General features: G+C 39.5%; 1 protein-coding gene and 2 pseudogenes across 1 annotated transcript; 1 reads left to right on the forward strand and 2 right to left on the reverse strand.

Annotated features, from left to right (window-relative positions):
- Positions 1 to 315: 315 nt before the first annotated feature.
- On the forward strand, positions 316 to 1,531 carry LOC135708540 (uncharacterized; annotated as a pseudogene).
- An 85-nt stretch (positions 1,532 to 1,616) lies between these two features.
- LOC135708541 (uncharacterized) lies at positions 1,617 to 2,780 on the reverse strand (annotated as a pseudogene).
- Positions 2,781 to 4,101: 1,321 nt separating this feature from the next.
- Positions 4,102 to 8,217, reverse strand: LOC135708578 (uncharacterized). The gene is made up of 2 exons (XM_065230683.1): positions 7,549 to 8,217; positions 4,102 to 6,019 (listed from the first exon to the last, which is right to left on the reverse strand). The coding sequence occupies exons 1-2, from the start codon at positions 7,696 to 7,698 to the stop codon at positions 4,781 to 4,783; spliced, it is 1,389 nt and encodes a 462-aa protein (XP_065086755.1). The 5' UTR covers positions 7,699 to 8,217; the 3' UTR covers positions 4,102 to 4,780.
- Positions 8,218 to 25,242: the final 17,025 nt, after the last annotated feature.

Here is a 25,242-nt window from a genome sequence, read left to right on the forward strand (position 1 = left end):
TGATCAGGTACGAGGGGGGCGACGCTATCTACGATGCAGGAAAAATTGTGTTTTGCTGTGGTTAGCTGCGCGCACGCTGAGTAGATGTGAAGAAGATTGATGACGATTTTGAAGATTTCCTGCAAAAAGATGATGCGCGATGCAAGTAGATACGAGAAATCAAAGAAGATTTTTCGAAGTTTGATTCGCTAGTGTGAGATTTGTTGAGCATCTAAAATTGAGATTTAGATGTGTCACCCCCCTCGATCAGGTATCATTCGGAAAATATTGTGATTCTTAAGAAAAATCCACATAATACCCAACAACTTATGCGCCGATCAGTTGCGCGCCGGGTTGTGCGCCAGCTATCTTGATGAATATGTAAACAAACAAACGTCAAAAAAAATCCGTATCGAACAGCAAATTTTCCGAGTTTGTTCTATTCATAACAGTTTCCAAATCCATACTTTCCATAACATTGACAAAATGTATCGAATTAAAGAAGAGGTACTTGGCCGACATGCATCAACCAATACGAAGTATCACGTGCTGTACGGGTTCTATTTCCTGGGCTTGTCCAAATCGCAATTGGCAAAAATGTACGGGAAGCATCACACTACAATTAGTAGCTGGATAAAACGTTATCGCGAAAGTGGATTGGTGGCTCGCAAAGAGAGAAGAAAAGTGTCCTTGCAGTTTGGAGCAGAGAAACGACGGTGGTTAATCGAACAGTTTAAAAAAAAATCCGACATTATTCTTAGATGAGGCCAGGGATAGTTTTGAGAAAACTTTCAACTGCTCCATCAGTACGTCCTCTGTTTCCAGAATACTACACGAGCAAGAATATACGTGGAAAGTTCTAGAGCGTCGGGCGATCCAGGTTCAAGAATCTCAGATTTGTCATTTCGTCAATGAGCTGGCTGCAATAAACTGGGACCTACATCACCTTATCTTTTTGGACGAAGTATCGATCGACAACAGAGGTATGTTGCGGAATCGAGGCTACGCCAAGGTCGGCGAAAAATTGATTTACAGGGGTGAATTCAACCGCAAAGCCAGAGTATCCTTACTCTGCTTCTTGGGCCAGACAGGAATGAAGAACACGTACTTGACGGAAGGAACTTTCACGAGGGCAAAGTTCTTTGAATGTTGTCGTAGCTTTGCCAACAGTGGAGAAGTTTATCGACACCCTGGAGTTAATTCGGTCTGGATCTTGGATGGGGCTAGAATTCACTGCCATCGACGAATAGTTGAGTACCTCCGGTCATTGGGAATCCATGTTATCTTTTTGCCTCCGTATACACCGTTTTTCAATCCAATCGAGTATATTTTTGGATACTGCAAGAAAAAACTACAACGTGTCTACGTAGAAAATAGCTCTTCGGATCTCACAACAACCATTTCTGCGACGTTAAATACATTCACGAACTTTAACTGCACTCGTGTATTCCGCAAATGCGGATATCTGCCAGGTGGGAAATTCAATCCGGCAAACGGACTAAGTCAAAATATCGAATCATTGGGATTTGAGAATGTACGTAATAAGGATTAATAAACAATAAATCAAATAATCAAATGTTGTTCACCTTTTTTTATTTCATAAACTCTAAACAAAGAGATGTTCAATAAGCAACAGCTTCAATCAGTTGGTCGTCCCGAATGCGTATGGAATCGTTCGGAATCAGGATCAGCAAATCGTTATTGATGGTCGACATCCAAGCAGTCGGTCACTTCCTCGGCGAGTTTCTGCCCAAAGCTATCTTCAGATACAGCAATACTGCCAGACACATCTGCTAGCAATGAAGTGTTAGTTGCCTGCATCGTTTGCAATGCGGTCAAGCGCAATTGCATCGCCTTAGCATATGTCATAAGCTGGTCCAAATCTGCTTGCAGGCCATCCAACAATTGTTTATACCCTGAATTAACATTTTGGGCAATGCATACATCCTGACGAGTGTGATTCAGCACGTTTTGAGAGCATGAGGGAACCGTCTGGAACAAATGTATCAGATGTTGGGGAGGTCCTCGTAACTTCAATTCCTCTCGTTCAAGCGCGTCTTTGGTCAGTAAGTACGAAGCCCATACAGACCAGTTGATGTCCGATGAAATGTAGGATAGCTTGTAGAGTTCCTTCAACTCAGTGGACAAATTACTGTTTGCCTGGTTGGATGCTGCTCCTGCTCGGTCACGCTCCTCCGGTTTTATCAGCTGCACTCGCAGTGTTTCGTCACTAAGGTCACCGACTCCGAATAAATGTGCACAAACACGTTAATATCTCTGTTCAGAAATTTTTGCATTTTGTCTGGCTTTTCTAGCAACTGTAATGGTTTAAACGTGCGTTTCGAGGCTTTATCTTGGAAGGAGATGAACTTATCCATATCGCCGACTTTTGGGTTCAAATCATCATTCCAGTGCACGGTAAATTGATCAGCATCTCCACCAGCGAGTGATTCAAACACGGCCTCTCTGCGAATGAACTTTTCACAGTAATCCCATACAGTTTGCATTACCTCCTCAGCTGATTCACAGTTCACTTGCACTTTTCCCACAGAAGGACCTTTTTTGTGGCCCTTGAAGTTTCTGATGAATACAGTTGCTGGGAATCGAAATATTTGTTTTGGCTCCGCTAGTTCACTTTCACTTCCAGGGCTTCCGGGCGAAGCAGAATCCAGTGTATCCTGGAACGATCGTTTTGCCTGCTGCACATTTGATGGTCCTGCTTCTGCTTCCTCCTCCAGAAATTCTACCTCGTAGTCAACCTCCCGTCCCTCCAAACCTACAAAAGTTGGAGACATATGCATGATGGCACATCTGAAAAAGAAACACTTATTATGAAATGCATTTCATTTGAATTGATACGAAAAATATTTTACCTGCGGTTCAAAGCCGACGTCGAACGGGCACAGCAGAAATCAAATGAAGCCGCTAGGAAAAATGAGTTGACAGTTTGTTTTGTTTTGTTTGGTGAAGGGTAACTGATGGGTTGTTGACTATGTACGATTGCAAGTAATTTTTTTTTATTTGTTGATTTGCAACTGTTTTATGTGAAATTATGATTCACTGGCCCGAAATACATATAGGTAATAACGAGTTGAAGCTTTAAGAAGGGTAACGTCAATATTTAAAGACAATTTTAGAAGCAATATAAGATTTCGTTCGAGTCAACTATCAGTCACATACCCTTGCGCACAAAAGAGTGACAGCTGAGCAAATCAAGCTTTTGCTAGAATTTCTCGGGAACCACAATATTCCATGTGTATTAAAATGTCTATAAAGTCCTCTGCATAATTTTTCAAGACTTCAGGTACTGATGAAGAAAATCTCAAACTATCCAACAATTAAAATCATGTCTCCCAGATATTCCAAAGGCCACGTGATCAGAGATCTCCGAAAACTTCTCAGGACGTTCTCATGTTTTCCCGTTGATTTAGTATAATTCTGAAGATCTTCAACTGCCCAACAATTCAAATCTAGTTTCTCAGATATTCGCCCACGTTACCAGGTTGCTCAGTAATTGTGATCAGCTATCATACTTTCTTTACATGTTTCGACAGCAGAATCGTCCGGGACCTCTTCTCGTGGTTCGAACTAGTTACCTGATACTGGATTACGAATCACCGAAGCAAACCAAATTTGCACACGCACACATATGTAGAGATAAACACAAACACAAACACAAACATTTACATTTGGCTAGGTTCGCCCCCTAATCACAATTTACACCGGATCTACCGGTTTGGACGGTGGAAAGTAGTATTTTCTTTTATTTCATATTTGTTGGCCGTTGGAGGAATAAAGGGAGAAATATCCGTCCTGCAGCCATCTTTTTCGTAGACCAAGTGTGCAACTAGACATTTTCATACTGCCGTACTCTAACGGAACTATCCACCTACATTCTTCTAAAGATCATTCTCTAGCTAATAAATCATCACACTAAAGCTTCATGTTAGCATTTCCAACCAACTCTGAAAATCGTTAACTTCGCGTATGAAGTAACATAAAAAACACTTTGAATGTAGACATGTAGTTCATTCCTCATTCAAATGTACCTGCAACGGAAAATTACTAGGATGAACAGAACAGTGAAGTGTGATGTGGACAAACAAACGCATTTATTTCTGATCGCACCTTTATTAGCTTCAAATAGTTCCGGTTGACAGTTTAGTGTTTGTGTATATAAAGATGAAAAAAAATATAAATCGAAGCCAATGTAAGAGCATTGAACTCAACGTAACGAATGAACAGCTTTGTTAACTGTCTATAGAAACCACTTTGTATAAGGTTGTAGGCGGTATAATCTCTTCCAAAGTAAAAGAAAAAAAAAAACAATTGTCTGCAAGTGTAATAAGTGCCGGCTAAAAACTTTCGTGCCTCTACACAACTTATGCGTGGCTGATCAGATGGTCTACATCTACGCTTATCTAACTTCCTAAACATATCCACTCTACTCCAAGGCACTAATTGAACTATTGAAGTTTCTTCCGCCAGTTGCTGTCAGCTGCAGCTTTACCTACTTGCGAATAAATATAGAACTGTAACTGTAAAAGGATGTCGGACACTAACTGCCCTCAACGAACTATTTACTACGTTTCTAAAAAATCTGGTTTCTCTCTTTGTCTGCGACGAATCTCATTTTACTGTACGCGGAAAACTACATATTTTCTAATTTATAATAGGGTGTCTCTTGCCATGCTAGCATATCTCTATCGTAACAATCGTTTGTTCAGCTGTAACCTATGGTTTTTTGTACCGGAAAATCCAGGAATCCTTCTCAGCAGCAAGGTTCCCTCTTGATTCTCACTCAGGAGACCGTCGTCTTTGTCCTGTCGTCATGCACCTTTTGACCACCGGCGGGTTTCGAAGCCGTTTCAGTTTGCTTCTTGCTGCTACTAGTTTCCTTCTGCCGGACGCGTTCCTCCCGGATCATGTCCCTCAGCGAAAATAGCTTTCGCGGACTGATGACATGCTGTTTCTTCCCGGGACTTTTCTTGTCGGAACTTTTCTTGGGGTTTTGCTCTTTTTTGATTCTCGTGCCGTTTAGCAGTTGAGCGAGATCCATGGAGTGTCGTCTGGCAATTTTCTTCGGCGGTGGCGGCTGGGTGGGAGCTTTTTTGGGCTTCGGTGTCGGATTGAGGTGGATTTGCTGTTTTTGCTTTTGCTTCTGAAGCTTCTTTCGGGGCTTAATGCGCAGCTTCGATTGAGGGAATCTTGCGTTCGTGACCATGTTGATTCTTAGAGACGTAAGCAAATTCTGCAGTCGTCTTTCTTTTGGTGAATCTTGATGGTCTGGCGATGAGTGTTGTTTGTGCTTTTGCGGTTCAGCGTTTGTCTTTTTGGTGGACTTTTCTGTGCTCGCGTCGTGCTTTTCTACGGACTTGCTAGCATTGATGGCCAAACTGCTGTTCGATCCCAGGATGGTCTGTACGTAGTCTTCGTCTCCCTGTAGACTGATATTCTGGCTGTTGACCACCACCATTGCACTGTCGCGACCGTTTGAAGAAAGGCTGCCTTTGCTGGAGCCTGGCGATGACTCGATCACAATGTTTTCGGAGCTGGTCGTTTTGGCTGTCACCATCGATGTCGATGGAACTGTCACCACCGGGATAGCACCGGTGCTCAAAGGGGAAATGGTCGATGCGGAGAGCAGGTCTCCTGGTTCCGAAGACTGTTCTACCGTCTCTGGTGTTTCCACCTTGATTCGGATGGGAATGAGGCGGGGCTCGAAGGGTCGTAAGTTGGTCGATGCGGCACCGATGCGGTTGGTTGGAACTTCAAACACCGACGCAGAAGAGGCCGAATTTAGACGATGGTTCGTTCGATTCGGCACCGACAGTGTCCGTACCGGTGCGGATGGCTGATCGGCAGGTCGGATAGCTGGAAGCGAACGGACGTCCTTCATTATATCGATGCCATTTTCGATCAGATACTGGCGCAGTTTGGTATCCGACTCGGTGGCCTGCCGTTTGAAGTTGTAAGCCACGTTCAGCTGGACGATGCACAGGTCGCAGATCATTGGCGGGAGGTTCTCTATTTCGTCGATCTGAAACGGAAGAACAGTATCGGAGATGATGAGCTCAGTGTTCGCCATTGCGCAGGGAAATACAACAGGGTGTCGACTCAACGAAGAAAACTTTGTTCCCGGATATTCCCTGGTTTCTCAGATAAATAAAGATAAAGTTATCATAAAACGATCGGTTTAATCCCAACAACATGCATTTTCATAACTGGCTTGATCGCCAGAAAGTGTTCAACAAGTTCATTATCCCCTTATTTCCTCAATTTATTCCATTTCCTCTCCCTGACATGTCAATTTCCTCACCCTTATTAGTAATTTTTCTAACTGTTATGGATATTTCCGCATATGAAACACTTGTCTTTAATCCCCCGTTATAAAATATATTCCCCGTGCACACTTCAATGCCCATCCCATCTCCGTTGAACATTTGTTATGGATAACACGTTTTACGTTGATCGCAGTGGGATACCTCCGGTGGGAAATCGTTCACAAGCATGTATTGCACATCCCAGAGGTAACCAATGAGCCCGCTAATTTGGATTGATTTTGCAATATAAAGTTAAGCATATGACTATTATAGGGCTTCGGGACATTATTAGTCGAAATATTATTAAGCAGGCTTGTTGGTTACTTGGGATTGCCCCCCACTTTCTTTTCATCAGCATTCAGTGATCAATGTTCAGTCGGGTAAGCAGCAGGGTGTGACCGCTTATCACCATACATCACTTCACTTCAGTACAACCCTCTTAAATCAATCTTCTAACGACCGTTTACAATTTATTTTACAGTATTCGTAATGTAACTCGCGAGAAAAGCATTTGATGCATTACTGAAGAATACAAGCTGTTTGTATTCATTGTTTTTGAACCCTACAAATTTTATATACTATAGGTAGATACTTTATAATGCAGGTTTGAAAAAGAATTAATGTCGTTTTCGTTTTTACTACACTACACCGGTGTAGTGTAAGCAGCAATAAGCGCGAGTCATTGACAGTTTATCATCATTTTTTTGTAAACAAAGGTGCAACCGATAGCTACACTCTAAAATTTTTCGGTGTTCGGCGGTGTAGCACCGGTGTAGCTACACCGCAAAAACGAAAACGACATAAGAAATATTTCCCTGAAATATGGAATTTCCTGAGGTTCCCAGATTGGTCCAGATAGTCGACACCCTGACATGTTATAAGCAGGCCGGTGACAAGGCCTATACTAACAGCAGTGTTTGACAGTAGGCAGCATGTCCCGGGCTCAAATCGTTTATTTTGCTGTACTGGGCCCGCTGTCACCGTATAACATGTTGCCTACGCGCCTGCCACTGGGCTGGTTATAAGCCTATCTTGATAAAATTTGTCTTAACATGTTTTAACTCTGTAGTATGAACATAGCTGAAGTTCTAAAATCACTCAAAAACGTGTCGTGATTTATTACCACCCCCATATTATTTAAAATCCAAAACTGGATCGACCACTTAATCCAGCAGCACTGCCTAATGAAAATGCCTACATCCGGTTTTCCACTATCTACAAACAAGAGCACCCAGCTCTCACTCACCTTCAACAGCGTCACGTAGCGCAGCTTTTCCGAGATACGATTCAGTGACGATACGTTGTACAACGCATCGTGGGCCACGGTTTTCTGGAAAATATGCCTCGAGCCCTCCGTCAGGCATATCCGACATATTTTAGTCAAATTTTCATTCATGCTTCGCGCCCACTACAGCTCGGCTTGACAGACAACAGTACTCCCAGCACTCGAACTCAAAGCCCGCTGTTATGTATTTTATTGAGCGATGGAATGTACGAATATAGTAGCAAGCCTTGAAGAGACTCAGCGTAGAATCGCGAAGTTGCTTTCTTATGTAGATTTTCTTCTTTTCTCCGTCTTCGGTCGTTGTTTGTTCGCTCACTCATTCACTCGCGTCCCTTTCTTTAATGCTTACGAGGCAAAAGAAAATGCGAAAAAAAAAGTCTCACTCCTCCGCTGGAAAATAGCGCGCTATTTCCACTGCCACTTGCTACCGATTGGAAATTAACTTTTTCAAAATAAAACTCAGACTGAACTTTACCCAGCACACTTTCCACACCTCGGGGAGCTAGTTTTCAATGTTTTTCCCTTATAAAATCACAATGACCTTTTTCAGCTCTCGGTACACGATCGAGAAGAAAACGCGCACCATATTATTCCGTTCGGTACTTGCGAGTTGCGATACTCTTGCTTGCACAAAACCACCTCCGTCCAAGAACGTAATAAACCCGTTGACAAAAGTCGAAGCGAAAATCACTGCAAACGCGTGGTTGTGTTGGTGAGCGCGCATGCTCCAAACATGGAACAAATCTGGTTGTCTCTTTCTGGCATTGAAAATAGTCCGGTGGAGCGAAAGAGAAGGCAAACAATGGATTCGCCAGCGCGTCAGCTGGGGAAGCCCAGCAGTGTTCGGGTTGTTCGATTTGATCGTGAAACAAAACGTTTTTTTTCGTTTTATAGAGGTGACTACACGCTAACTTGTAAGTTCCCATTAATGAGTAAAATTTTACCCATTTTAGAGAAAAGTGGCTTTACTCATGAAATGAGTATAACCGACTTAACTCATTAATGAGTATTCGACGAATACTTCAGAAAAGGGGTTTTTTTTTATTCTTGATGCTTTTTTTGTTCATGAGCAGGGTTGCTTGCACTCACTTGCTATAAAAAAATATTTTTCGGAATTATGCAATCATTAGATGTTATAATGATATGTTGTACTAGTAAGTAACAAGAAGAGGGGGTAAAGTATGTGTTTGACTTATAAAACCTGTCAATTTCGCTTTCAGAGCGTCACAATCAGCGATCATATGATTCGTGAGCGTTCACTCAGAGTGAGCGCTCACGAGTCGTAAAATCGCTGATTGTGACGCACTGAAAGCAATATTGACAGATTTTATGTGTCAAACATATACTTCATGACCTCTTCTTGTAACTTACAAGTACTAATTAGCATTATACTATTTCATGATTTCATAATTCCGAAAAACATTTTTTTTATAGCAAGTGAGTGGAAGTAACCCTGTTCATGAGGAAAAAAATTTAATTTTATTGAAAATTTTGCGTCAGATGCATTCTGCCATCAAATATAAAACCAAGTAGTACCTTTTGGAAAAATTAATAAAAATAAATCATTAAAACGCTTTATATTGTTTATTGGCTCGGAATCAGGTGATCGAATTCTGCTTGAAACACTGCCGACATCTCAAAACCGGGCCGAGACCGGGCATCATCTTCAGCATCAGCTGACGTGTTGCAGTATTCAGGGGAAACAAGTTATCTGGTTGATAATAGTGTTCACCTATCGAGTCACAGTGGTTCTTCCGTATGAGTCTTGCAGTTCGCCGTTTGCATGCCATTCATCGACTGAGGATCCGGAACCATTCGCTTGTTAATGGCAGTTTCTTCATCGTAGATCCCCGCTATCCTGAAATGGGACACATTTTTTTTTTAGAAAATCTTAATTTGCTTGATTATTCCACTTTTATTCCTTACCTCCAAACAATCCGCTCCAGTTTGTACCCAGAAAGGCAATGCCGTTCTTTCCATAGCTGCAAAAGTCACGTAAATCCCGAACACGTAAAATTTCCACCTGATACGCGAAGATGGCGTCACTTTTATAATTCAAACCCTAATGAATATACACATTTTTAGGGCTAAAATATATTTTCTCAAATGTAAAAAAGTACCCGCTTTTATATTTTTGAAAAAAGTACCCATTTTTTGACAACTTAGAATAAATTCATAACGCATATAAAGGGTACTTTTGTGTTAGCGTGTACATATCCTACACGGTAAGAAAAAAGTACCCAAAAGTAAGTTCTTTTCACTCATCTCGGCACTATAGTGCAGGAACCCAAAAGTAGGTCAAACGGGTCAAAGTAGTTTTCATTTACTTGTGTGCAATTCGTATGGAATTTTCCACTCGCTTTCTACCCAAAAGTAAGTTAGTTGTACCCAACAGTAGGTAAATATGATTATACTCAACGTTGGGTTCCCACACTTTACTGCCCCTGTTGGGTGGTTTTGCTCCTCCGTTTTTGACAACATTAGAAGGAGAAAATGAGACAAACTAGTCAATAGTAGGTAAAAGTGTACTGGCCGTTGGGTACTTTTTTCTTACCATGTACATATAGGTGTTCTTATGTGTCAAATTCATGATTCAGCCATGTTGGATTTTTGTATGGGACAGCGACCGAGTTTGTTTACAATTTGCTCTAAAAACCGCACTCCCCCCCGCGACCTCGTCGCCTATATAGTGACAAAGCTGTATCACCATGTATACCCTAATAAAAAATAACCATAAACGAACGATAACCCAAATCATTGAACTATTCCACAAATGGTTTGGATGATACCCAGAACACGTCGTTAAGCAAATTAACCATACAGTTTTTATTAGGGTATACCCCCCCATGGTTTTTATGAACGCGATTCTGATTCTACTCAGTGACTGGGTTGCACTGTACCAAACCACCGTTCTCTGTTCGAATGAAACCTCAGACCATTCAAATCGAAACATCAAAATCACCTTTTCGAATGATAGCTGCAACCGGATGACGTTTTGAAATCAGATGATAACCCATTTAATGGGTTATCCTACTTTACTTCAAAATAGGTGAAATTGTACCCATTAATGGGTACGTTCCAGTTACAGTGTATAGTGCAGGAGCCCTGCACAGTTAGAAAAAAGTACCAAAAGTAAGTTCTTTTCACTCATCTCGGCACTATAGTGCAGGAACCCAAAAGTCGGCAATGCGGTTCAAAGTAATTTTCATTTACTTGTGTGCAGTTCGTATGGAATTGGAAGATTGCCGCAAAAGCTCAACGCAGATGTCGCCACTGCATGATGATGATAATGTTGACAGACTGCATTTAAAATTCGTGAAAATTAGCTTTAAATCATAATTTTCATCAAGCCTGCGTGAAATCCTTCCAATATAACATTCGAATTGAAGAAGAAAACGTTTTTACGATCAGACTGATGTGCATCTTTGACTTTTCCAGGTGAACTTTCATAAGATATATTCATTTCATTTCACGGCTTCATCAATGCTGCATCATAAATATGATGGTAAACAGAAGTAAATTGCTTAATTACTCGAAATAAAGATGATTTTTCATCTTGTTATGAAGAATTTCTAGCACCATTTTATAGTATGGTGCGTGTTGAGTAAATCAAGTTCCGGTGCGTTTCCGTCGAAAATTGTGAGTATCAATATGTTGCTTAAAAAAGGCCAAAATGGACATTTATTTATTTATTTATTTGTCGTCAATCAGTGTAGACCGTTTTACAATAGTGCTGTTGCCTTACATGCTATTTTAAAACATACGTTTTATTTGAAATTGTCAGCAAATGTAGACTGCAACAAATATCTAAAAAAATAAAAATTGTTTTAAACTTAACGAGATGAAATCCTAGCAGTTAGTGTTCTCCTTACTGTATCTTTAGACATCGTTAGATCTATATGCTCACAATAATTATTATACACTCTCATCATTCTATTAATTGGTCCATTTTTACCATAATTCGTTCTGTGAGGTGACAGTTGAAATACATTTCGAGTTCTTAACATGCGTGATGGTACGTAAAAATTTAATCTTGCTAATATTTTTTACGCGTTGTGAGATAATATCATTGACAAAAGAAATCATGGAAATTTCTCTTCGTTTCTTAAGTGTTTCAATGTTTATCAACATGCAACGGGACTCATAAGAAGGAAGGGGAAAAGAGGTCCAGCCTAGTTTCCTAAGAGCAAATAACAAAAACTGTTTTTGAACTGATTCCATACGATTTATATAAGTTTCATGGTATGGAGCCCAAACCACACTGCAGTATTCGAGAATTGATCTCACGTAAGCTATATAAAGTGTTTTGATGGTATATGGGTCTTTAAAATGATAACTAAATCTTTTTATGAATCCCAACATATTATTTGCTTTGTGAATTGTGGTATTCACATGATCTACAAATGTCAACTTCGAGTCAAGAATTACTCCTAAGTCCCTAATTTTATCGCACCTTACAACCAGCTGGTTTCCTAGAGTACATGTAAAATCTAGAGTACTGTTTTTTCTGGAATATGATATAATATTGCATTTTTTAACATTAATATCCAGCAGACTTTTAACGCACCAGTTGTAGAAAACATCAATTTCATTTTTAAAATGTAGCAAATCAGAATTGTCAAAGATTTCCATGTACAGTTTCATATCGTCAGCATATATGAGCACATTTAAACGATTTAACACAAACTTCACGTCATCCACAAATAAAATAAATAATAAAGGACCTAAATGAGATCCCTGTGGAACTCCCGAGGTAACATTAACTGGCGAAGATATTTTTCCTTTAAAGCGGACCATCTGTGTTCTTTCTGTCAAGTATGATCCAATCCATTTTAAAAGTGTACTTGTCATACCTAAACGTTTTAATTTAAAAAGAAGTAAGGGAATGTCTACTCTGTCAAAGGCCTTACTAAAGTCAGTGTATAAGGTTTCAACGGTATTACCTCTATCCATTGCTTCAATAGAAAAGTTTACAAATTCCAACAGATTAGTAGACGTTGACCGACCTTTAAAAAAACCATGTTGATTATTTGAAATGCGATGCTTAACCTGGTTAAATATTTTCTGGTTAACAATTGCTTCAAACATTTTAAGAATGCATGACATAATTGCAATACCTCTATAGTTTTTAATATCTGACCGTTTGCCAGATTTAAATATTGGAACTAAAAATGATTTCTTCCAAATTTTTGGAAAATCACCTGTTTTGAGAGATAAATTGTAAAGCCAAAACAATGGTTTAACAAAACTTGTTGCTATTTTTTTCAATAAAAATGGAGGTATTTCATCAGGACCAGGTCCTTTGCCAGCATCGAGACTTTCAAAAGTCATAAAAATTTCTTTAACAGTGATATTTTTAACTGATACTTCATTTTCCCCTTCATGTAGGTAAGAAAAATAGTTCAAATCGAGAGCATTACTGGATTTCTTATATGTGTTTTGGAAAAAACGAGCAAATAGGTTACAAATATCCTCACTATCAGTGCTATCACACTCTTCAAACTGCATGCGTGATGGGAATGTACATGACTTCATTTTTTCGTTCGCGAAGTTAAAGAACGTTTTGGGATCTGATTTTATATTGTTCTCTACTCTTGAATTGTAATTCTCATATGCTGACGATATTTCTGCCTCAAGTGCTCCGCAAATTTCAACGTATTTTTCTAAATTTTGTGACGTTTTAAACTTTTTATACGCCTTGTGTGCTTTTTGCTTCCTGTTTTTAATATTTCTGATTTCTTGTGTATACCACACAGGATATTTGGTGCTGTTCACTATTCTCTTTTGTCTTTTAGGAACGAATTCTTCAATAATATTGTATAAGTTAGTATAAAATATGTCAACAGCCTTGTCCATGTTGTTTTCATCTTTTAAAAGGTTTTGCCAACTTATGTTATTCAGTCTGTTGTTAAATTCAGGAACATTTGCATTTTTAAAATCATAAACTAATTCAAAATCAACAACGCTTGGGCGTGACCGATGCGAGTCTGTGAACACTGAGTATTCAATAGCCGTATGAAATTTTTCATTCTTCCATAATGGAACTGCTGCTTCTGTACAATTAGTAAACATAAGATCCAAATAGGAATTGAGCTGGTTACGAACATGGTTAATTTGATGAAGTCCCAAGTGGCTGCTTTTATCAAAGATGAATTGCAAAGTATCGTTTTCTCCTACAATTGGTAACAACAGAGAATCATTATCACTATCCTGTATAAAATTAACAGTATTCTGGTTAAAATCTCCATAAATATGAATTTTGGTTCTTGGATCTTCTCTTTGAATTTTCAGTTCTGCAGCAGTGAAAAACTTTTCGTAAGCTGGTTTTTTGGAAAAGTGTGGAGGAAAGTAGACAGAAGCGAAAAGATGTTCTTCGTCGTTTATTAAAATTTTAACCCACACATCTTCAAATTCTTTTTGGCTTTCACTAACAATTTGTTCAGCTTGAAATGTAGCATTCACTGCAATAAGTACACCACCACCTGATTTTTTACCTGATAATGATAAATCGCGGTCACATCGAAAAACACAATATTTACTACCAAAGACCTCTTCGCTATTAATGCTATCAGACCAACTAGTTTCTGTTCCAATTATTATATCATATGTGCATCCGCTTATTTTATTTTGAATTTCATTTATTTTATACGCACTACGCATACGGTTAAAATTTTGGCAATAGACTGTAGTTTCACTTAAAAAAGAGCTACTTGATAAACTAGCGACATGGTCACTTACGAGGGGGACGACTCTATCTACGATGCAAAAAAGATTGTGTTTTGCTGTGGCTAGCTGCGCGCACGCTGAGTAGATAGAAAGAAGATTGATGATGATTCTGAAGATTTCCTGCGAAAAGATGATGAGCGATGCAAGTAGATGCGACAAATGAAAGAAGATTTTTCGCTAGTATGAGATTTTTTGGGCATTTAAACTTGAGATTTCGATGTGCCGCCCCCCTCGGTCACTTACGTCGTGCTGGTCAGGGGGTGAAGTGGCTGCATCCTGTCCGAAATCCCTCAAGTTATGTGAGATGCCATGATCCTCGGGCTCAGCTATGTTGTCATATTCTACCTCAGGTGAGTGCGTCAGTGGTGCCGAAAACACGCATGTCTACATGTGCACGGCTGACACGATGTAGAGGAAGAATTCCCCGGAGCCATACGATGTGAATTCTGAAGACCGCTTACTGGGTACGGGTTTATAGTTTCCCTTTTTTCAAACTGCATCGTAGGTTGATAATTAACGGGTGGTTTGTTGAAGACATTTATTGAATATTGGCATTCTATACAACCAATTCTCTATTACCACCAGCATGATCCAACCTTTCCTAAGTAAATTAACTTAATTTCCACTTTCATCGTAGTGAAAATCGCACATATTTACCATTTTCTGAAAAATGCAGCTGCGCAGGAGGTAACTTGTGGGTGCAAACTTGTTATGCATAATTTGCCATGAAAACATCTCCGATCCATACCGAAATCATAACAAATAGTTTTCAAACACGTTTTCTTACACGATTCAAGCAAAAGTTTCCACGGGAAATTATTAGTTTTTCTTTATGGACCGATTTGTCCCAAAAAGCGTCTGTATTACTTGGAAAATTTGGAAACTATCCTCCTTCTAGTAGTTCTCATTTCGAAATGTATGTGGCGAAAGCTTGGAAAAGTTTCACAGCAAGACGCCAATTTTCCACTAGCTTTTTAACCAAAAGTAAGTTAGTTGTACCCAACAGTAGATAAATATGATTATACTCAACGTTGGGTTCCCACACTTTACTACCCCTATTGGGTGGTTTTACTCCTCCGTTTTTGACAACATTAGAAGGAGAAAAGGAGACAAACTAGTCAAAAGTAGGTAGAATAGAACTGACCGTTGGGTACTTTTTTCTTACCGTGTACCCCTTTTTGGTAGTTTTCAAGTAGCGTGTAATTTGATCGACCATTTTTCATTAAAGCCCTACAGTAAAAGTATGGACGACTGTCACCACAAAACTGAAAAAAGCTGTTCCAATCGAGCAAAGCGGTGCATTTTGACGGTTCGATTGGAACAACTTTTGACAGACGTCCATACTTTTACTGTAGGGCTTTATTTTTCATGCCCAGTGAGTAACCGCGTTTACGATTAAACTGATATTAATGCTGAATGCACGCAACGAAAATTAATAATATTTTTCATGTGTGCCAAAATATCAGCTTAATTTATTCTGCAGCTTTTAATTCAAGAGCAAATTTTCATTATGTCGTAAGTAACATTCGCACCAATCCGAGAAAAATAAAGTTTAGTTTTGATGACCGAAAAGTTATTCCTATTTCCAAGTAAACACATATCATCTCATAGTGATAGCAATGTTTAACATATTTAGCAGGGTTTTAATCATACAAATGCAAATCGCTAGCTTTCATGCTAAAAAATACTGGTTTTTGAGTCAAAAGTTATTATACGTCGTTTGGTGGCCCCTATTGTTACTTAAGTCAAAGTGTATTTACCAGGATATTCGGGAGAATTATCAATTACGTCTCCTTACGTGCAGCCCATTCATCATTTTAGGACCACCGAAATCATCTTAGCAACAAACAGTTCGATTTATTCACTTTAATAATGAGAAAGCGAAACGACGAAAGTACACTTTTCACGGGTTTCTCAGCGCTGTTACTTAAGTCAAACGGAATCTCCATAGAAATTGGGTGACTTAAGTAACATCGAAAACTATTTTGATCGGAAGGTGATTACGTCAAAAAGCAATTTGGCTGGCAAATAAATTTAAAAATGGGATTTGATCCTATATTCGGACAGTATATAGTGTAATAGCAGGAGAATCGATTGACACTGATAGCTCGACTTTGTTTACCTTTGTTACATTCGACGTAATGAAAATTTGCTCTTGAATTGTCACAGATTGTTTTTCGGGAACCTTTGTTGTCAATGAATGCCATTAACGTTCACTTTTTTAGGTATGCCACGCTAACTTCTGCTTACTCACCAGGTGAGTCGATCGTACTCACACAGAAAAACAAAACTACCCACCGCTTGGGTTTTTTAAACTCAAATTTGGGTTATTTGACCTCAGCCCGTTTCATTTTCTCTTGTTTATGGGCATTGACGGCACCGTCGAAAAATTTGCTCTTCCAGCAAATTTAGACAGTTTCTTATGGGAATTTTCAGTGGAGTGAAAGGATAGTACAAAGTCCGCCATGTTTCACGCACAGTCTGACGTTTGCTTATGTATTTTCTCATAGGAGTAAAGAGCTACAGAGTCGCCGTCAACGCCAATTGTCGTCAAAAATAGAACGAAAGATTCGACTCAACCGTCTAGTTCCGTACGAGAAGCCAAAATTGAGTAATATGCGATATACCCAAATTTGAGTTAATTGAACTTAATTTTGGGTAGAAAAAATTGAAAATAACTTAGCGATGGGTAATTTTTTTTGCCGTTCTTAAATGCAAACTACTTTGAGCCGGTTTACCCAAATTTGGCTTATCGTACGGAACATGGGAGATGAGTGAAAAGAACTTAATTTTGGGTTGTTTTGAATTTCTGTGACTTTCATCTGATGTATCGAGTTGTCAAAAATTGAGTAAACGAGAAATGTCAAACTGAGTAAAAGCCACTCAGTCAGCAAAATCCTGGACTTGGAAAAAATGCCAGTCATGTCGGAGGAAACCTCATAGAAAATGTTACTCAAAACCGGCTGAAATGCCTTCAGGTAAGTACGAATTGCTTAGGGAAACGGTGTTGAACCGTTTTTTGCTCCGGTAGAATTAATCCGGAGCAGGCAATTTCCATTTCCTTGAATAAAAATCAAAACAAAAACCCTCCCCGCAACTGAAAATACTGGAGAGTGGATTTGACTAAGCCTACGTGAGAACGTACACTCAAAAATATTACAAAACGAATATAGATTAAATTTTATGCATTTTATGGTTTTTCAAAATTTATACATTGGTTCGATTAAAATTTTCGTCAACTAAGTCCGAATAACGGAGTGGAATTCGATCAGTGTTTAAATGACAGGAATAAGAACATCTGGATTCCCTTCGGAGCTTAGTGCTGGTGAAGGGCTTTGTCCCAGCGGATTTCTACTACGCCTGTAATCTGCTGGGCAGCATCGAAATTGTAAGTATTTTTCAAATATTATTAATAAAAAATTAACTAATGAAAAAAACTTCCTGAGACAATTTTTATTTTCATTTGAAAACAATAATATTTACCATAAATGAAATAAAGAAGCGAAAAATACATTCTCTTGAATAAACCGTATCTATGCATTGTGAGTATATTTCGATTTTAATGCTTTAGATGCTCAAAAAATCTCACACTAGCGAATCAATCTTGGAAAAATCATCTTTCATTTCTCGCATCTACTTGCATCGTGCTTCATCTTTTTGCAGGATATCTTCAAAATCGACATAAATCTTCATTCTATCTACTCAGCGTGCGTGCAGCTAGCTACAGCAAAACACAATCTTTTCATCGAAGATAGAGTCGTCCCCCTCGGTCGAATCACCCCTCGAAACATAGGAAAATCCAATAACCCCTCATTTTATCTGTCAAACTTTCATAGCGAATCAAAACAAACATTGCGTAGTACTAGAATTTCGACTATAATGAGGTACACTGAACGAATTTGACATATTCCTGTTATGTGGAAGTCTAATAAATTTGCGCTATAAGATAATCCATTGAAAATGATATGATTGAAAATGTGTCAGGTAAATTCTATATGAATATCTGATACATTTACAATGCTGATAATTTGGTAACTTTTATATGATCGTCATATGATAAATGAAAATCGATTAAATTATAATAATTAACTGAAATGGATTTGAAACCCATAAGCATAAGCTTTACGTTTCACCACAATATAATAAATGTGTCATAAATCAATCGAAGTAAAGTTTATGTGAAAATCACATGAAATTTACTTCTTCTTTTGACACATATATTTAATCGATTTCTAAAAATAAATCGAAAAATAAACATCAGGCAGTGGGAGCTTTCACAGTTGTGCCTTTTTTTTTTATTGTAGCTGATTTGGGATTCGATCAAGATCTGTTGAGGTGTGATGCTTTCGGTGTCTGTGCTCGATTCCACTGGGCCACGGCTGACTTCAAGATTGAGCTCGTTCAAATAGCATGAAGTAAGAACAGCTCTCCCGACATGGAATGTAGTGCAACTTTATGCTCGTTTTGCTAGAGTGAAGACAAATAGCACTGACAAATTTATGTTCCGTTTCGGTGGTGTGGTTTGTTCAAATCTTTCTTAATGCACCTGTGTGCAATAAATCAACGACTAAATTATATGATTTGATAGAACTGGCTCATGAAGTTCGAGTACTACTTAGGGCTGAAATCTGAATTAGCCGTGTAGAAGGCTTACAATTAGAATCATAGCAAAGTAAATATTACAGTAGAATCATTTTTTTTTCAATCTCAATACATTCTTTTCTGGAACCAATTATCATATGAATGAGTGTACGTTAACATCGTTGAAAATTGTTTCAATAATTTATAAAGAACAATCATGTAAGATGTATTTTATTGGGAGCGATATTCATCCCAGAAAAACATGCAAAAACAAATGCTTGCTGTTGGATTTCTTAAAAGGCATTTCTATATGACTATTTAATGATTGGGATAGATCTGTTTACAATCTTTAAACGTCAAAAATCAAAGCAAGCTATTACAATGAGATATACATGTTTTCCTATACTGCAAAGTTAAATGACAGTCCAATAGTTTCTACGTGTCTATTTACACGCGACATATCAACAAACGTCAAAAATCAGTAAAAGCAACTCCAATAAAATATACATGATTATCTTATAAGATATATATTTTAGTGAGCAATATTCATCATGAAAACAGGTATATTTTACTGAATTTTCTCATAGTGCAAACTTATATGATTTTCCATTAGTTTCTAGATGTCTGTTCCCACCCATGACATATCAACAGTTTTTCACCATGAAATATATCAAACAATATTCATATACTTCTTACCTTCGCTAACCACGTTCGAAGCAAAGTATTATCAAGTACTAAGTATGTGAAATTACGATAGAGATCATTCCATATCGCAGTCATAGTTTTTAAGTGATAATCCAATGGAATCTATCAATCATCACATAGAATGAATAAATATGCTGACATTGCTATGTTATAAGATGGATCCAATAAACGGTACATGTCGATTTGTTTCAGTGTACGTTAATAGTTTGCTTGGGACGAATAGGCTACCCGCATAAACGCGAACCATAAATTGACCTTGCCTAAAATGGTTAAAAATTGTTTATAATCCCTGCTAAACTTTAACTGAAATGGTTATGGAACTTTACATGAACGTTTAATGATAAAGTTTCAACCTTATGTATTATGGTTTTTTGGAACTGGACCTTACAAATAATGGGTTGTTAAGAACCATTACCGTTCCAAATTCTTGTTTTCTCCATACATTTTCGGAAAGAGAACTATATTAGAACCTTTTAACTTATGGTTTGAGAACTTTAATGGTAATGGTTATGGTAGTCAGTAAGGTCCACGAATGGTTTTGTAACATCGATCAACTTTATGTGGAATATATCGCGAATTGGTTGCCTGTAATTTACTGATTACCAATTCACGATATATTCCACGTAAAGTTGAGCGATAATACAAAACCATTAATGGACCTTACTGACTACCATAACCATTACCATTAATGTTCTCAAATCATAAGTAAAAACGTTCTTATATAGTTCTCTTTCTGAAAATGTATGGAGAAAACAAGAATTTGGAATGGTAATGGTTCTTAACAACCCATTATTTGTAAGGTCCAGTTCCAAAAAACCATAATACATAAGGTTGAAACTTTATCATTAAACGTTCATGTAAAGTTCCATAACCATTTCAGTTAAAGTTTAGCAGGGATTATAAACATTTTTTAACCATTTTAGGTAAGGTCAATTTATGGTTCGCGTTTATGCGGGTAGTCAAGTAGTGAGCCAATTTTAAATCGTTAGTTTCGTATTGATTGTTGCTACTACTGGATTGAACCAACAATCAATACGAAACTAACGATTTTAAATTGGCTCACCACTTTAGTAGCCTATTGGTCCCAAGCAAACGATTAACGATTCTAGTTGAAATTCTATTACTACACTATGTTTGTTTTGATTCGCTATGAAAGTTTGACAGATAACATCAGGGGTGTGTGGATTCATGCAGAACATGCAGGGGTGAGTGAAATAGCTTGGGACTGCTTGGGACCGTTGTTCTGGTACTGAGTGAGCCAAAAATAATAATGATTTTCTTCGGGACCCAGTGGTCTTAGAGTTACCTCTATGGTAATACCATAGAGGTAACTCTAAGACCAGAAGGTCCCGAAGAAACGAACTCAACTTTTTGGCTCAGCTCTGATACTATCTTCGGTCCCAAGCTAATCAATGCACCCCTCGAAACATTAGAAAATCCACGAACCCCTCATTTTATCTGTCAAACTTTCATAGCGAATCAAAATAAACATAGTGTAGTACTGGAATTTATACTAGAATGGGATACGTTAATCGATTTGCTTGGGACCAATAGGCTAGTCAAGTAGTGAGCCAATTTGACATCGTTAGTTTCAAATTGATTGTTGGTAATACTAAGACCAGAAGGTCCCGAAGAAACGTGCTCAACTTTTTGGCTCAACTCTGGTACTCTCTTCGGTCCCAAGCTAATTGATGCACCCCTTGAAACAGGAAAATCTACGAACCCCTCATTTTATCTGTCAAACTTTCATAGCGAATCAAAACAAACATAGTGTAGTACTAGAATTTCGACTAGAATGGGGTACGGTAATCGATTTACTTGCGACCAATAAGCATGTCAAGTAGTGAGCCAATTTTAAATCGTTAGTAAATCAGATAACACACCCAGAGAAAATCAGAAAAGATTTGGAAATTGGAAGGCAATTCCAGGGGAAGTCATAAGAAGCTCGGAAAAACCTTGCAACAGAAGTAGGAAAAAATCTACCGAGAATGACTTATGGAGATGAAAGAAACTTCTGAGACAACTTCCTGTAGAAGATGGAAGAAACTTTTTGGAGGCGCTGGGAGAAAATTCCTACGGTAGATTGGAAGAAACTTCTGGAAAAAGCGAAAGCCAGAGAGCGCAAGATACTTCAAGGAGAAGCGAGGAAAAAATCTGGAAGAAATAGATTTCAGGGCGATGTTAGCAACATTCCCTGAAGTTCCTTACATGCTCAAATGATCCAGCAGTATTTCAGATATTTATAAAACATCCCTGAAACCCTACAATTTCTCTGATACTTTCAGAACATTCCTGAAATGCACTTCGGAATATCCCTTTATTCCTTGGAACTCCTTGAAAGCTCTTGCAATTTTCCGGGGCTGTTTTGAAGTTTACAAAGTTTTCATGAACCTCTCGGATCTTTGCTGAAGTTTTTGGAAATTCCCTGAGTTCCTCGGAACTCCTTTAAAGGTTCAGAAAATTTCATTAATTGATGTGTCCTGATGTTTTCAGAGCTTTCCTTAAGTTATATTAATTCTCCTGAAACAAATGGAAGTGTCCTGAAAACCATTTAATTTCCATGAAGTTTTTTGGACTTGTGAAGTTTCTAAAATATTTCAGATGTTTCCTTTAGTTCACTGGAGTTCTCTGGACTTATCCTGAAATTCCCGGGTTCTCGAATTTTAACAGCTGTTACTGAAACTGCCTTTAATTTATCGGAACTTACCACTCTTACATATCTTTAAACTTACCCAAAAGTTCGAACTATCGAACCCTTGGAACTATGATAAATCTCTGGAAGCATTTCTGAAGTTCCTGGGAAGTTGAAAAAACTGACGGGATAAGACGAAGTATAAGGCGACCTGCGGACTCTTCGAGACTACGAGGCCATGCTCGATCCATGGAGAGTAGCGACGACTTCTTCGGACAGCAGAGGACAACAAGCCGTTAGCCTGATTGGTAAGGTAAAGGAGAAGGCGAAAGAACTTTTCAAGGGCAGCCAGAAGAAGCTTCCAAGGGAAGTAGGAATTGTAAAATAATTTACAGGGTAAGGTGGACGAAAATTCCTAGGGAGAGTTGGAAGAAACTTCGAAGAGAATATAAGAGAAATTTCAGGAACTTGAAAAATTAACATTTTGATGGATTTATTTGTTCACTGAACAAAAGTGTTTCCCGATTTACAGAAAATACCGGGATGCGCCATCAGCTATTTCGCGACCCCTTGGTAGCCAAAAAAGGTGAGGAAATAGAAGCATTAGTCGAAAGAGTATCAAGCATAAGAAATTTTTAAAGAAGAATTTTTTTAAAGCTGGCTCATAAAATTGAATGTTCAAAAAGATAAAAACCTCTCACAATAGATTCAGCGCGGGCGTGCAGTAAGCATTTTGATTATTTATAAAAAAAAATCGGTACAAATCGGTATTAAAACTTAAAAATCGGTATTCTGAGAAACCTTATCTGTACATCGGAATCAAGTTTGAAAATCGGTATAAATACCGATAAATCGATATATCTGGCAACGCTGATTACAAATTCGTCTTGGCACGTGCGACTGTGTGAGTTACAAACATAGCTGGCAAAATTATACGGAAGCTGTTGGGCTCGACCAGTGCACAAAGTCACGTGGGTTTCCCGTGATGGACATACCGAAAATCAAATCGACCACATCTGCATCAGCCGAAAATGGAGAAGGAGCCTTCTTGACGTTCGGAACAAACGCAGTGCCGACATCGCGTCTGACCACCATCTCCTCGTTGGAGAGATCCGCCTTCGTATCGCGCGGGTCCAGCGGCGGGAGGAGCGGCTCGGACGGCGATTCAACACACGCCGATTGGAAGATCCAGCAGTAAAAAGGTCATTCGTCGAGGAACTGGAGACCAGAGCTGCGGATATTCCTGATGGTGGCAGCGTAGAAGAGCAATGGACGGCGATCAAGGATGCCTTTACTGAAACGAGTGAAAACAACCTGGGCGAGCTGCGCGCTCAGAGAAAGGAGTGGATCACGGATGACACCTGGAGGAAGATAGAGGAGCGGAGAAATGCAAAAGCCGCGATAGAGCGGGCGAGAACCAGAGGAGCGAAGAACCAGGCCCGCCAACTGTATTCGGCTCTCGAGAAGGAAGTGAAGCGCTCGTGTAGGCGGGATAAGCGAGCGTGGGTGGACTCCCTAGCCGATGAAGGTGAGAAAGCCGCAGCAACAGGCGATATCCGTCTCCTCTACGATATCTCACGACGCCTGAGTGGAGCAAGGATGAATCCTAGGATGCCAGTGAAGGACGCGACTGGTCAGTTGCTCACCGACCCCACTGATCAGCTGAAACGCTGGTTTGAACACTTCGAACAGCTTCTACAAGTTTCGTCGGTCAACCAGCCATCAACATCTCGGCATGAACCGCCAAGAGTGCGACGCATCACTCGCGTCAATTCTGAGGCGCCATCCCTACCGGAGATCGAAGCTGCTATCCGAACCATGAAATCCAACAAGGCTCCCGGGGTCGATCGCATATCAGCAGAGATGCTCAAAGCTGACCCCATGCTATCTGCACAAATGTTGCATCAACTATTCTGCAATATCTGGGACACCGCGACTTTTCCGGCTGACTGGATGCAGGGCGTCTTAGTGAAGGTCCCAAAGAAGGGGGACCCAACTGTATGCGATAACTGGCGTGGCATTATGTTACTGTGTTGTGTTCTCAAAGTTCTATGCAAAGTTATCCTCAACCGGATACAGGAGAAGATCGACGCGACTCTCCGACGGCAGCAGGCGGGATTCCGTGCTGGAAGATCCTGTGTGGACCATATTGTCTCGCTCCGCATAATCTTGGAGCAGGTCAACGAATTCCAAGAGTCCCTTTACTTGGTTTTCATTGACTACGAAAAAGCTTTCGACCGACTCAACCACGAAAACCTGTGGGGCGCTCTAAGGCGCAAGGGAGTTCCGGATAAAATCGTCAACCTCATCGAAGCTCAGTATGAGGCTTTCACGTGCAGGGTGCTGCACAACGGAGCCCTATCTGACCCTATTCGGGTAGTCGCTGGAGTGAGGCAAGGATGTATTCTATCACCGCTACTGTTCCTCATCGTAATCGACGAGATAATGGTTGGTGCGATCGACCGTGTGCCGAACCGTGGGTTGCTCTGGCAGCCTATTACAATGGAGCATCTAAACGACCTAGATTTGGCGGATGACGTTGCTTTAGTATCACAACGGCGTTCTGACATGCAGAGTAAGCTCGACGATCTCGCCGAACGCTCCTCAGCGGCAGGTCTCAACATCAACGTCAGCAAGACTAAATCGTTGGATATCAACACGGGAAATCCATCCAATTTTACGGTAGCTGGTCAGGAAGTGGAGAAGGTTGAAAGTTTCCAATATCTTGGCAGCCAGATAGCGTCGGACGGCGGAACCAAGAGTGACATAGGTGCACGGATCAAGAAGGCAAGGGCTGCTTTTGCGAGTTTACGAAACATCTGGAAGTCAAATCAGATTAGTCTCCGCACGAAGATCCGAATTTTCAACTCTAACGTGAAATCTGTACTGCTGTACGCTAGCGAAACATGGTGCGTATCAGCGGAGATCACACAGAAGCTGCAGGTGTTCATCAACCGATGCCTGCGGTATATAATTCGTGCTTGGTGGCCTCACAACTGGATTTCGAATGC

Source organism: Ochlerotatus camptorhynchus, unplaced genomic scaffold, assembly GCF_037179485.1.
Source record: "Ochlerotatus camptorhynchus isolate MF236.1 unplaced genomic scaffold, CSIRO-AGI_Acam_v1.1 ptg000330l, whole genome shotgun sequence".
Lineage (NCBI taxonomy): Eukaryota > Metazoa > Arthropoda > Insecta > Diptera > Culicidae > Ochlerotatus > Ochlerotatus camptorhynchus.

Coding starts and splice junctions, on each gene's coding strand:
- LOC135708578 (XM_065230683.1), bottom strand. CDS start 7,698: ATGAATGAAAATTTGACTAAAATATGTCGGATATGCCTGACGGAGGGC. Junction 6,020..7,548: donor GCTACGTGACGCTGTTGAAG/GTGAGTGAGAGC, acceptor CTTCCGTTTCAG/ATCGACGAAATAGAGAACCT.